General features: G+C 38.5%; 1 protein-coding gene across 2 annotated transcripts in view; it reads left to right on the top strand.

Annotated features, from left to right (window-relative positions):
- MDGA2 (MAM domain containing glycosylphosphatidylinositol anchor 2) overlaps positions 1–15207 on the top strand; it is a 905340-nt gene that overhangs the window by 482066 nt on the left and 408067 nt on the right. The window contains exon 3 of one of the 2 annotated variants that reach the window (XM_006090751.3): positions 12521–12695. In XM_006090751.3, the coding sequence (XP_006090813.1) occupies positions 12521–12695 (175 nt within the window). The remainder of the gene's footprint in view (positions 1–12520; positions 12696–15207) is intronic. The other variant, XM_006090753.2, reaches the window with a different exon arrangement.

Here is a 15207-nt window from a genome sequence, read left to right as displayed (position 1 = left end):
TAGTGACTAGAAAAGTATGGTGTTGTATGCATGAAGTATAGAAGTTTTCAGATTAAAATGTTGCTGCTCTCCCTGACAATTGTGATTCATTTTATAAATTAGATTTAGAAGCAAGTATGACATTTTGCTATAATTTATGGTAGACTGACACAATTGATTAAAAATCAAACCTATATGAATTGGGGTCCAGTGCCACTCAGAATTCTATTTATTGTATTAAATAATTCAAAGAGAACATAATGCCTCTATAATTTTCTCTGATATTAGTGCAGGATAAAAGGATACACTTTCCCCCCCAAAAAAAGCGTAATATGCACTACTTATAATCACCTACTATAGGTATTCCTTTCGACTCTCAGGCTGACACTCTGGGTCTCTCTTTGTTTAGAGCCCAAAGGCTCTGGTGACAAACCACCCCGACAATTACAGCAGATCAAACAAGAAGATGCTTATCTTACATTTCTCTGGATTTCTTTTACTGATGTTGGATCTCCTTTCCAAGTAGAAACAAGGTTGGAACAAAGCTCAGATTTGTCTCTATAGGTTGATCTGAGTGTATATAGCCTAACTCCTTGGCAACTGATAAAAAGTGGCTTCAATTCACAAATCCCCATTCACTAGACATTAATTAAAGGGGGGGACCTAGAAGTCTGAGCACTGTAGCCTCTATGTAATATATTTATTTTGGTTTCAGCCAGGTATATCTTTAATTGGTGCTTCAGGTTTTTAACATTTTCTTAAGTTATCTCAGTCAACAATGATTTTATTTAAGGCTAGATAAAAGCAATGATGTTTCAGAAATGTCATTATATCAAAACACAAAGTAGAAAATTTTATGTTGGGAGTTGGATAACCCTAAGCTAAGTGTTATCTATTCTATCTAATAATAGACAAACATGGTAATTGACCGTACCTTCGCTACGCTTCCCATTGGCTAATCAGGGCGATATACAAATTAACTGCCGACAAAGATGGTGGTTAATTTGCATATGTAGGCGCAATGCTGGGAGGTGAAAGGGGAAGGACGGAAGAAGTGGCCTGCCGCTGACAGTGATCGGAAACCCAGGTGGCAGGCAAGAGCTGGGGGCAGGGCAAAGGTGGCCCAGGTGGAAATATGATTAGGGGTTGGAAGACAGACAGGGAAAGAAGACGTCAGAAATAGACACTGAGAGAGTCACTGGCTGGCTGGCTGTAAATACTGACTCTCCAGTAGTGATAGAATAAAAAAGTAGGGGATATCTCTAGAAGATTCAAGAGATAGGGGGCAACTCTTCTATGGTTTTGACTTGCCCAGCAGATTTCCACATACACACGTGTACACGCCTATGTTTGCATGCACACACATATACACATAACAGACTGCCCTCCCTGGAAGCACAGAAGAAGAAGAAGCTGCCAGTAGAAGAAGCCGCCCACCTTTGGTCCAGGCGCCAGCGCCTGCGGCTGGCTGCAGCCCAGGAGACGGACAAGCCACCCACCCGAGGTCCCAGGCTGCAGCCACCCGGAGAAGCTGCCAGCCCTGTGGTCCAGGGCGCCAACGCCTGTGGCCAGGGAAATAGGTTGCCTCTTCTCCTACTGCAGTCATTACTCCAATATTCCCCTTCTGAGTTTCTCTCCTGTGCCGCAACTCAACTCCACTTTTCATCGGAAGGATACGGAACAGAGAGAGCAGTGTTAAAAGCTTACATTTTTAAGCCGGTAAGGTTGGTACTTAAACATATAAATGGAAAACTAGAGTCCTTAAGGTAACAAAGGCTACAAAGGACAGGGACAGCGCATGACCTATTATATCCAGCAATCTATATGGGGACTGAAAACTTTGCAATGATGACAATTAGTGAAGATATGAATCAACTAAAATAGTTGACAGGGACAATTCTTCCATCTTTGAAAATATCTACATCAAATCTGTTTAAATAGATTTTCATCTGCATAATATAACACATTGTGACAAGACCACCACCACCACCAATGTGGTCAGTGTTGTGCCGATAAATCTTTAATAACTGAGGGACCCCCCCCCAGTGTACAAATTTTTGTGCACCGGGCTACTAGTATAATATAAAAGCCCAGCCACCCAATGGCAGAACAACCGGAACCACCAGTGGTTATGACGTGCACTGCAGCAGCCAACCAGCCTGATCCAGGCCCTGATGGGCACCCCCAACCTCCTGTGGCTCCGCTCCCAGCCAACCCTTCCCCCATCGCACCCTTCACCTGCTGGTGGCAGACATAGGGAGCACATGACTGACCTGTTGGCACCCCTTCTGAGGGGAGACACCCGCCAGGTATACAGAAGGTACACAGAAGGCACTTGGCAAGGAGTCCACACAGGTTGTGTTCACACCTTCATGCGGTCTTCCCCCTACCACCACAATGCTGCAGAAGGAAGCCTGATTCAGGAACCCGTACTGACCACGCACATGGAGAAACAGCATGTGATAAACGTCATGTCCAACAGACGCATACGTTCTGGGAAAAGCAGGCCATGGATGGCCATGTTCTGCATTTGCTGCCCGATCCTGCTCCCTGGCCCCTGTGAGCAAAGCACCTGCATCGCTGTCCTTGGACGGAGGCCTGTGAGTGAGTGAAGAACTGTGGCTGCGCTCTGCCTCCTACCCTCGTGGATAAGCAGGAAACATATTTAAGTGCCAGAATCTAAAACCCTCTTTATCGGTAATAGCACAAATAATGCAAGACCCACACGTGTTTCTAAACAGGACTCTGTCTGGCTGTGTGTGAACCCAGATCGAAGGCCTGCTCTCCGCTGAGGAGGCTGCAAAGGCTGCTCCTCTCCCAAATGAGGCAACCTGGAGAGATTTAAAGGGAAAAGGAGATAAAGATAAAACAAAATAGCAACAAACTCTTAAGCCACTGCCAATGCCCTGAAATCCTCCGCGCGGTGTGATGTCAGAGCAGGTCTCCCCACGCCTGGGGCTCAGACAGCCGACCGCTGACACCTGCCAGGTCGCCTGGCACCAGCCTCATCTACCCATGGCCACTTTCAACCTCCCGCCAGCTCCTGGGGGCGGGTGGGCTTGCGGATAGAGGTTTCAGTGTTAAAGCAACCCTGTTGGTGTAGCACAGACACGCATGGGCTTTTTGATGAGAGAGAACCCATAACATCCCTTCACGCATGTGTTTTTAACTGTTCCGAGTTCACCTCCCAGCCTTGGTGACTCTCAAATAGGCCTCAGCGATTCCACTCACCCGATGCAAAGACTGACCCGAGTTTCACAAGATGGAAGCCTGGGCTCCCAGAGCAGCCACATCCTTTCAAAAGGAAGGGCACCCTGGCTGCAGGTCCTTGCTCTTTGTCACTCTGAATATTTCTTGCCATGCCCTTCTCTACCCAGCAAAGCTCATTTAGAATCGAAGGCCAGATAAATAGCTTCACAGACAAGAAAAAGCTAAAGGAGTTCATCACCCCCATTGGGAGTGGGGCCCGCCTCCCATCAACCCCCACACTGACTGGAGGCTTGGTCGGCCAACTGCCTGCAGCCTCCCCCACCCCTCGCTGAACCCCACTCATGCAAAAATCCGTGCACCAGGCCTCTAGTTTTCTATAACCTAAGAGCATCTTCCTCTTGTTTCTTCCAATTAGGTAGGAAATTACAGAAAAATGGTGTTTCCTAAATTTTAGTATCTTTCTTTTTTGTTGATGTTATTTTTATGGAAATTGTTAGTTAATGTCACTGTAATAGGATTTAAACACAATCATATTTAATAATGCAGCATATCAGAAATTGTATATATTTTATTCCTACCATGGGACCAGTAGTTGTTCTAAATATCCCTCTCCCTTTTGTTGAGAGTTATGGAACCATCAGGTTTCAGCAATGGGTGGGAGGGAGGTGCCATGTGTGGCAAGGAGTACATTGCCCGGCCTTTCTTATAGCTACGGACTGGGTATAACTACATGATGTAAGCAGAAGTGTCACGAGGCAGCATCCTAGAATTTTCTGTAAAAGACAACTAGCAGGCATTGTTGTCTTTTCCTCCTTCCTTCTGCTAGGAATGGATGTGACAGCTAGATCTATAGCTGATATTTTGGAGCTTGAACTCAAGCAACACATGATGGGGGAAGCCACCTCTAATGAGTCTGAGTCTCTGAGCAAAGCCACATTGACCTGCCAGGACTGAGTCTAACTTTCATCTTGTATAAATCGCTATTCATTGTCTATCTTACCACTAAATCCACCACCCCAAATTTCAGTTTAAGTGCTACATATTCATTCAACAGATATATGCGGATAATCTACCAAATTAATTGCTGGAATCCAGAATTGAATTATCCATGAAGTCTTCCAGTGGTACTCCCTGTGTATTTTGTTGCCTCTTCAATGACATTCTGTGCACCCAATGCAGGCTAGCTCATAGGACACTTCAGGTGAAGAAATTAAAATAATGATGAACTAGTTCTTACATAACAAATACTAGTTTAGTTTACCAGCAACCTACAATAAATTAAAATAAATAAGATGAATGCCATTTTATTATTCACTTATTTATACATTTCTTATTATAGGAGATATTTAAGGTTTATGTTTTCCTCTATGACAGCGGTTCTCAACCTGTGGGTCTCGACCCCTTTGGGGATTGAACGACCCTTTCAAAGGGGTCGCCTAAGACCATCAGAAAACACATATATAATTACATATTGTTTTTGTGATTAATCACTATGCTTTAATTATGTTCAATTTGTAACAATGAAAATATATCCTGCATACCAGATATTTACATTATGATTCATAACAGTAGCAAAATTACAGTTATGAAGTAGCAATGAAAATAATTTTATGGTTGGGGGTCACCACAACATGAGGAACTATATTAAAGGGTCACAGCATTAGGAAGGTTGAGAACCACTGCTCTATGCACTCCTTTTACTGAATTCATAGACTTTAGCTTAAAATGCTTCCTATTCATTAACATCTAGATATTCAGCAACTTTTTAATTTTCTCTTTGAATTATATGCTGTTTATATTTTTCAATTTCTCTATGTTACTTATTTTTAAGCTGAATAGTAAAAACTGTATCATCTAGAACTGTCTACTTCTCACATAAGTATTGGAATTTCCCACTGCAGCTATATGTTTCTCAAATTCTACTGTTTTTAATTTATCTTATAACTTTAGTTACTATGTACTTTATTGCATACAAGTTAATAAAAATGTTTCTGCTATCAGTTGTGACTTTTAACATTACATAAAGTAATGACCTTTTTTTCCTGTTAATGTTTTTAATTGCAAATTTCTTATTAATTTAATCTTATTGTATATATTATCACTGCTGACTGATTGATTATAATTTACATATTTCTGTTACCACTTTGTCCACATCTTTTTTCCAATCTTTTATTGCCACCTTGTTTTAATATATATTAGATTTTATATATATTTGGTAAACAGCATAAAAACTTGTTTTTACTTTTAAGTCCAGTTATCGTATAATATACAAATTATATGTATACATTATACTAGTATGTTTTATAAGCATTTAAATTATATAAGTATATTATAATTTATATAATTACATTTATATAGAGACATATATATTTGGTAAACAGCATATGCTAGTAAACTTGTTACTTTTAAATCCAGTTTAATAGACTCTTGTAATGTGCAAATCAATCTGCTCACATTTAAACTATGACTGATGCAACTGTTTTCATCTTACTCGTACTCTATGGTTCTTATTTATTTAAAACTAGAGGCCCAGTGCATGAAATTCATGCACGGGCAGGGTCCCTAGGCCTGGCCAGCAATCAGGGCCAATCTGCGGGTCAACCGGGGGGCCCCCACTAGCACCCGACTTGGCTGGCCTGGGGCCGCCCATTCTCAGGCCCCGCCCCCTGCTGCTGCCACCAGTCGCCTCCCTCTGGGGGGCAACCAGCAGGGAGGTTGGGGTCCCCTACTGGCACCCACCTTGGCTTTCCTGGGGCCTGTGGGCTTTGGACAGCTCCTGTGTTGAGCGTCTGCCCCTGGTCAAATAGCAAACGGTTGTTCCGCCTGGTCATTCTGCCGCTCGGTCAGTTTGCATATTAGGCTTTTATTATATAGGATTATATAATTTCTCTTTTTCCTTTGCTTTAATTTTGGTCATTTTATCAAATTTCTATTCTTTTCACTTTTACCTCATTTTCCCTCCCATTGCTGGAATTGTGCATTTTAAAAATTATTTTAATTAGACATTTATGATTCTATTGGTATTTCTAAACAAATTACCTACTGTTTCTCCCATAAGAAACACTCTTTCCTCTTCTAACTCTCTTGGAGTTTAAGATTTTAGATAACTCACTTCTCTCCTTCCTTTTCCTTCCCACAAGGCATTAAGAGTTGTACCTCTTTTTTGTGTCCTCCACCGGTTCCAAACCCTGAGGTTTTGCTAGGATATTACAAATCCTCTCATTCTGTCTTTTTGATTTTAAGAAAGTTTATTCAGTCCTTAAATTGTAAGTTGTATAATATCCAGGTGAACCATACTTATCTATCAAATGATGATGTATTAATGTTAAGTACTTTAAAAAAAATTTCAAAATAAAAGGTTTCAGATCAGTTTGTTTATTTGCCTCTGAGTCATAGAAAATGCTCAGAAAGTATATATAACCTAAAGTATAATTTGACTTATTTTTCATGTAGAAGTACAGAGCTATAAATAGTTCATGGCAGTTAGTACAACTCTGTGATGTCAGGAATTCAGATTTTTATTTCATTGCTTCTCTGTGCTTGATTTTTATTCCGAATAAGCTCATGGTCCAATATGTGAGCCAGTGAAAATGTGTTGAAATGAGCAAAATTTTAAGTCCCGCTTTTCTGTAAGGACATTTCTGCTTGAAACACACAGGCAAGAACCTAGTCTAATGGGTAAACTGGAAAATGTTTTCTCTGTCCTGGGCAGCCATGAGCTCAATGAATAATTTGGGTCTCTAACACAAAGGAAGGGGAGAGTCAACTTTAGGGAAGGAACAGGACCAGACATTCTTTCTGCCTGGAAGCCCATAAAATTTTCTTTGTAGACTTTGAAGTCACAATTTTTATCAGAATATGTCTGGGGTGTCTTTTCTCACCAATTAGACATATAAATTGTTAAGCCCTCTCAATAAGTAGACATGTCTTTCTATGACTCAAGAATATTTCCTTTTAGTACTTATTTTTTATAAGTAGAGGAAAAAATGTTTGACATCTTGAAATTTGACTACTGTATTTTTAATATTCTGAGTGGCAAAATGGAAAATTCCTATAAAACATTTCTGCTACTTACTAAAATACAGTGTTGTCTTAAGTAAGTAAGGACTAGTGTGTTTAAGTTTTGCAGTGAATTAGCCACTTTTTCATAGAATAGTGTTTTTAACTTAAAAGAATGATTGTTATACAAGGTATAGTTATTTAATAATGGGTATTTGGCAAATATTTTATCAAATATGAATGAAGTAAACCTGCCATTCCAAAGAAAACACCAAATCAATATTTTATACTAATGATAAAATTTGGAAAAGCACGACAGCTTCTCAATGCTTTAAATACTATTCTAAAGAGACTCATGATGATATTAATAAACATGACTTCTGATACATAATGAAATATGTCAATATTTGAAAGATCGGCATAACTCAGTGAATTTATATTATCCAAATGACTACTGCACAATGTTATGAAATCATGTATGAATGAAAAATGTATACAAAGTTCAGGATAGACCAATGGATTTTAATGTAACAGAGTGTCAAAAGGTCATTGATATGGTTACGGATTCCACTTTGCATGCAAATGTTAGGAAACTACCACTTACAGAGTTTTAATGTGATACTAAAGAAGACTATTCACTATTACCTGAAAAGGCTATTGAATTTTTTTTCCTTTAACAGCCAACTAAAGGTCAGATTTTCTTCAAATGTTTCAAACAAAGCAACATGTTGCATACAGAAGTTGATATGATTATTCAGCTGAATATTTTCCATTAAACTAAATATTATTGAGATTTGAAGACTTATAAAACAATTTAATTGTTTTTACTCAATTATTTTTTGTTTTGGAAAATATGGTTTTCTGATTTAAAATGTTACTTATATTAACATTTTATTAATTTATTAATATAATTTTAAATGAATTAATGTACATTTTAACATGGTCTCAGTTTTAATTTCTAATATAATTATGAATGGATTATTCAAATAAACAAAAGCTATTGGGAGTCCTTAATAATTTTTAAGACCAAAAAGTTTGATAGGTGCTAGTCTGTCTCTTCTCCCTTTCTCTCACCTTTCTCCTCCTCTTCTTCTTCCCCCCCTTCCCCTTCCCCTTCTCCATCTTCTCCTCCTCCTCCTCCTCCTCCTCCTCCTCCTCCTCCTCCTCCTCCTCTTCTCCTTCTTCTCCTTCTCCTTCTTCTTCTTTTTCCTCCTCTTCTTCTTCTTCTTCTTCTTCTTCTTCTTCTTCTTCTTCTTCTTCTTCTTCGTCTTTCTTCTTCATCTCCATCTCCTTCTTCTTCTCCTTCTCCTTCTCCTGCTCCTTCTCCTTCTCCTTCCTTTCTTATTCTTATTCTTCTTATTCATATTCATATTCATATTCTTATTCTTATTCTTATTCTTATTCTTATTCTTCTCTCTCTCTCTCTCTCTCTCTCTCTCTCTCTCTCACACACACACACACACATACATACACACACCAACACACACAAGTGCACTCATAGTCTTGGTCTCTCCCTTATTCCCAAACAATTTCTAGTATTGTGCCAGTAGTATACAACTTAATCATTGTATCTTAATAACATATTTTTAATATCTGAAAGTTCTAGGTTATTTCCCTAACTTTTTATCCAGAACTTTTTGTTTAATGAAATATTTATTTTTCAAATCAATTTTGCTTATTATGCTACTCAAAGGACACTCACTATTTTAATTGAAATTATGTTTTATTTCTATCTTAGAAATATATATTATCATAGAATTGGCATATTTCTATACAAGAAAAATATATAATTTGTTTATTTAAATCTTTCTTACTTGGTTGCCTTCAGATTTTGAAATTTTTAAAAAAATAGAATCCTAGATTTCACCATAGAAATGCTAGTTATCAAACTAGGTTCCTAGTTATATCCTGTGTTTTTATGAGCATATTAGTAATCAGAATATAAACTACTAGAAATCAGAAATCATGTTTTTTCTTCTGTGTATACTCCATGCATAGAGTAGGTGTTGAATAAATGTTTGATATTTAATTTTGTGAATTACTCAGTTTTCATTATCTCTAAGTAATATTTTCATTTTACTCACAAATAAGGGCAAGTATGATTATATTCATATTGATATTTTAATTATTTAGATAACTTTTTAAAGATACTTTTAATGTTACTAGATCATAATTTTAATATTATATGAAAATAGCTTAAATAATGGTATTACAGGATTTCAATTTTGAAGACTGTTTTTAGTGGTATTTTTTCCATGGTTCTGCATGTGTGTTTTTAGAGGATTTCTATCTGCCATTTCTCAACATAAAAATAAAAACAAGAAAATATATATTGTACAGCAGGGACAAAGAGATAAAAAATTATTTTTACTTCTTATTTTGTGTCATTTACAATAACATCATGCGGCTTTTGTTCAGGTTTTATAAATTAAAATAACACAAAACTTGAGTTAAATGTGTCTTTATTGCTAGCACAAACTAAGTCTGCTGTACACAGCTGTGTTTAAAAGAAGGGTATTGTTTATAATTGAATCTTTTATATATTCAAAATGCTTTGGCAGTGTAATAGAGGTGTTCTCTTTGGGAAAATTTGCACATTTTTTGGAAATAATTATTGATGTAAAGTGAATTCTAATGATCAAAACTGACAAGTCATTTGTGGGCTTATTAAAGCAAAGCCATAAAAAAGGATTTTCAACAACTAGGTGTGTAAAATTACATATCTATAATAATAAAAGCATAATATTCTAATTAGACTGGACAGCTGAATGACCTTCTAGACGTCATTCTAGATGCCTTCCGGAGAAGCCACACAGTGAGGGATGAGGCAGAGGTTGTTAGGGGCAAACAGGCAGGCTGACAGAGGGTTAGGGGCAATCAGGCAGGCAGGCAGAGTGGTTGGGGTGATGAGGCAGGCAGGTGAGTAGTTAGGGGAGATTAGGCAGGCAGGCAGGTGAGCAGTTAGGAGCCAGAGGTCCCAGATTGTGAGAAGGATGTCCCAGATTGTGAGAGGGTGCAGGCCGTGCTGAGAGACCCCCTCCCCATGCTCGTATTTCATGCACCGGGCCTCTAGTACTCTCAATAAGCCATTACAGCAATATTCTTAAACTAGGGGCCTAGTGCATGAATTCATGCACCTTGAAAGGAACTGTGGGCTGCGAGGCTGCAATGGGCACAGGGGCAGGTTTCGGCCCATCCTTCGCACCCCCAACCTGCTCCTTCTGCCACAGCCCCTGGTCCCCTGTCTGCTGACAGCCCCATTTCCGCCATCACCGCTCCCACGTGCTGACGGCGCCGGCCCTGCTCGCACCCACTGGTGCACAGTGATTGGGGCCCACACCATCAGCGGGTGCAAGCGGTGGTTGCTTCCCTGATCACTCCTCAGGAGCAGGGAGAGGTGGTGAAGACCCCAGGGGCAATCGGGGCTGGCAGCTGCCTCTCGCACCCGCTGATGGCATCGAGCAATTGGGACAGGCGCAGGGCACTGGCAGTGGGTGCGAGTGGGGCTGGTGCTGGCAGTGGGTGCTAGCAGCGGCTCCAGCACTGGCAGTAGGTGTGAGCAGGGCTGTTGCTGGCAGCATGTGCGAGAGGCAGCTCCAGGGCCGGCGGTGGGTGCGAGTGGGGCCGGCACCAGCAGCAGGGGTGAGTGCTGGGCAGGACCAAGGCACATGGGAGCAAAGAATTTTCAGTCACTGCCAGAGGCTCGCCCTTATGACAGCAACCGGCACCCCACTTTGGTCTGGCGCCTTCATTCACCTGCTCCACCATCCCACTGTGGCCTATGCCCACCATGTTCCACACTCTGCTGCCTGCTGCTGATGCCTGCTATGTTCTGCATGCGCTCCCTGGTGGTCAGCGCATGTCATAGCGACAGGTTGTTTGGTTGGTTGTTCCACTGTTCAGTCTATTTGCATATTAGCATTTTATTATATAGGATTATCCAAATCAAACAGAAAAATTAAAATAAAATAATGAAGCTTGTCCAAAAAGATATTGAGAGCCTACCTCTAGTACCTGTGTTAATAAATTAAAAGTACTTTACAGGGTTTAGAAAATATAAAAAAAAATTTTAAGTGCCCAACAAGAAAGAGAAACTAATTAGTATTTACAACTTACTTCAGTAGATCCCCATTTGCACTCAGATGTACTTATAAGACTCTCAGTGGATACCTGAAACTGTGGATATTAAGGAACCCTATATACTAATATACTGTTTTTCTTATACATGCATTCCTTCATTTATAAATTAGGCAAAGTAAGAGATTAACAATAATAACTAATAATAAAAATAGGACAATTATACCAATATACTGTAATAAAAGTTATGTGAATGGGCTAGGAACCATTATTAAATAAAATAAGGGTTATTTAAGCACAAGCACTGTGATATCATTAACAGTAGATGTGATAACTGAAGGCTACTAAGTGATAAAGGGTTGATTCACATCCTAGGCAGGATAGAGTGGGATGGTGTGAGATTTCATTATGTAGCTCAGAAAGGCAGCATGCAACTTAACCATATGAATAATTTATTTCTGGAATTTTCCATGTAATGTTTCAGACTGGGTTGACCACAGGTAACTGAAATGGCAGAAAGTGGAACTACAGATTAGGGGTTACTACTCTACATATCTTTAACTTCCTTTATATTATACTAGAACCCCGGTGCATGAAATTAGTGCACTGGGGAGGGGTGTCTCTCAGCCCAGCCTGCAACCTCTCCACTCTGGGACCCTCGGGGGATGGCCGATTGCCAGTCAGTCGGACATCCCTCTCACAATCCAGGACTTCTGACTCCCAACCGCTCACCTTCCTACCTTCCCGATTGCCCCTAACTGCTTCTGCCTGCCAGCCTGATCACCCCTAACCACTCCCCTGCCAGCCTGATTGATGCCTGCTCCCCTGCTTGCCTGGTTTCCCCCAACTGCCCCCACTGCTGGCCTGATCACCCACAACTGCCCTTTCCTGCCAGCCATCTTTTGGTGGCCATCTTGTGACCACATGGGGACAGCCATCTTGTGTGAGGGCATGATGGTCAATTTGCATATTACCTCTTTATTATATAGGATTTATTTGTCCTCTACACTGATTAAGCTATTGATAAACTCTATGCAATTGAATTAATATTACATACACTATACGATGATAACATTGCACTTATAATTTTATAAGTTAGTTATATATATATATAAATGTTTCTTTTTAATTTTTATTAACTGGCCAGGGATGGCAGTGTAGTAGTTCTGAAAAAAAATTCTTAAAATGATTTGATTTTTGATATTTCTTTGAGAAAACCAACCTAAAGTAACAATCTTTGTTGATGCTTGCTCAGATCAGGTGGACCAAAACAGCAGGAAGTGCCTCTGACAGATTCCAAGACTCAAGTGTCTTCAATGAAACTTTAAGGATTACAAATATTCAGCGAAACCAAGGAGGCCGGTATTACTGTAAAGCAGAGAATGGCTTGGGGTCCCCAGCGATAAAGTCAATCAGAGTGGATGTGTACTGTAAGTAAACTTTCCAGAAAACTCATTAAGCACTATTTAGTTGAGAATGAGAGGTATATAAGATAATGATACCTCATTTAATATATTTCCCAAAGAAAAAAAAATCCTATAGAAAATTTCATAATTTTATAATAAAATAATACATATTATTTAAAGAACATTTAAGAACCAAATGAATAAAACAATAAATATAATTAAATATTTCACCAATGAATTAGTAGTGTTGAATGTATATCTTTCTTATCTTTACATGTTAGCATATTTGTTACATTTATATTTGTTTAAAGGAACATGCTCTACATACTATAATTTGTTTTGTTAATTTTACACGTGTGATTCTAGCTATTCTTATTTTTTAAATGCTTATCATATATATAGAGCTATTTGATAGTAAAATATCAAAATCTCTGTGTAGACTGGTTTTGATCCAACTCTGTTGAAAATAATCAGAACCTTGAAAAATGTGCCAAGTGGAAATTGTTTATTGATTTTTTTTAGTTCTTAGTCTCATTTTTTCCACTTTTTTACTGTTAACAAATACACTTAAAATCCTTTTGTTCTCTTTACTTTCTTCTCCACCAAAACAAATTAAAGACCTGCAATCATTTTGATATTTTGAACAGGTTTATTCACCATTCCATTGTCTCTTTACAGTGGTTCTCAGCCTTCCTAATGCCGCGACCCTTTAATACAGTTCCTCATGTTGTGGTGACCCCCAATTTCATTGTTACAAATTGAACATAATTAAAGCATAGTGATTACTCACAAAAACAATATGTAATTATATATGTGTTTTCCGATGGTCTTAGGCGACCCCTGTGAAAGGGTTGTTCGACCCCCAAAGGGGTCGCGACCCACAGGTTGAGAACCGCTGCTTTAGAAGAACTTAAATTTTATTTATTAATTCTTTAGCGTTAGAATAAAAGGATTTTTTTCTTGTCTTAAAGTAATTCAGGAATAAGTAACAAGTAAAGAATTCCAGGTTTACTACCTATATTTCATTCTGTCCTATCTCCTTTTCTTTCAATGCATGACAGGTGTTGCATAGTTAGGAAAGTGATTGGAACTACACAAGATTATCAGATCCCATGTTGAATATTAATTATTCAGGTGACTGAGCATTGGGTGACAGGGCTTTATTTGTGATGAACCTTCCACATTCAGGTGCTTGCTGCCTTTCTGGAAGGGATGAGAGAGAAGAAATCCATTTTTCTAGCCCCCTAAGCATTCCTTGGAGTAACTTGGGCATCTGCATGTCATCTTCCTGTCCCCACTGGCACACAGCTTGGCCTCACCCTTACACTTCCAACCTCAGTATAGCACCTTCTCCTGATCAAATATTTCCAGTTACATATGCTTTTAAAAATATTTTTAGTATTTCTATTCATATATAATTTTAAACTAAATTTACTTTAAATGAATTAAATGCTTGTCTAACTACTTAGAAGTTATATTATAGAAGCATTTTATCATTGTAATTTGGTCATAAATTTTTAAAATACACAACTTTAATACCTTAATTACAATTCTAAAATCTAAAAAGTTCTGGAAACTGAATGGGTATATGTTGTTTTGTTTTATTTTGTTAGGTTTGTTGGTAACTTCTTTTAGCAAAACTTGATGTGATCTAGTTAGATGGCAACATCTGACCTGAACTAACTGTAATAGAAAAAAATAGAAGATACTTTATACAGTTTATTTACCCTACTTTCTATGAATACTCACATGTTTTACTCAGGAAAAAAAATGTCTTTGATTACACAGCTTTGCCCCATATCCAACTGAGTGTGTCATATAATACATGGTAAATGTACCATATTATCTTTCTTAAACCTGAAATATTCCGAAAAACACTCCCCAAAGGTTATGAATAAGAGTTTGTGACTTGTATTGCCACAATAGGTTTAATAATAACAATTTTAAAATATATTTTGGTTAACAATCTTATACAAAGAGGGAGCTGACATTTTTAAGGACTCTTAAAAACATTCCCTTCTCCCCTTCTTCCTACAAAGCCTTTTCAGTACTATTCTGCATTGCACCCACGCTTCTATCTGTTCATATCTCTGGCTGTCTAGACTCAGTAGTGCCTCAATGACTTAGTTCCTGTTGCACAGTTTGGTGGGAATGATAGCAATGGTCTTACAGTTTTGTCAATCCCTAATAGTGTGGGGCTGTGTCACACTTCTGAAGGCACTAGCTCTGTTCCCTACTTCTCTGACTTCCTCTAGATGTTTCCCACTAACCTGAACTACCATTTTGTTCTATGTTGTTTAAGTGAAATGTCACTGTGATGCAAACCATGATGAAGCACTATTTTCAGTATTTTTTGGTGGCCAGGATTTATTAGAAAGCTGTCTAAAATTATATTATATAGGACAATAAAATGTATTCAATTATGGGCTCTATGGATGTAAATTTTCCAAGGAATGCCAGAGATCTTTTTATGGGACCAAGACATGTGTTTTCAGGAGTTATGCCTTTCTTAAAGGTTTGGATAAATAAACTCCTT

This window comes from Myotis lucifugus, unplaced genomic scaffold (assembly GCF_000147115.1).
Source record: "Myotis lucifugus unplaced genomic scaffold, Myoluc2.0 scaffold_81, whole genome shotgun sequence".
NCBI lineage: Eukaryota > Metazoa > Chordata > Mammalia > Chiroptera > Vespertilionidae > Myotis > Myotis lucifugus.
This window is presented reverse-complemented; position numbering and strand designations above follow the sequence as displayed.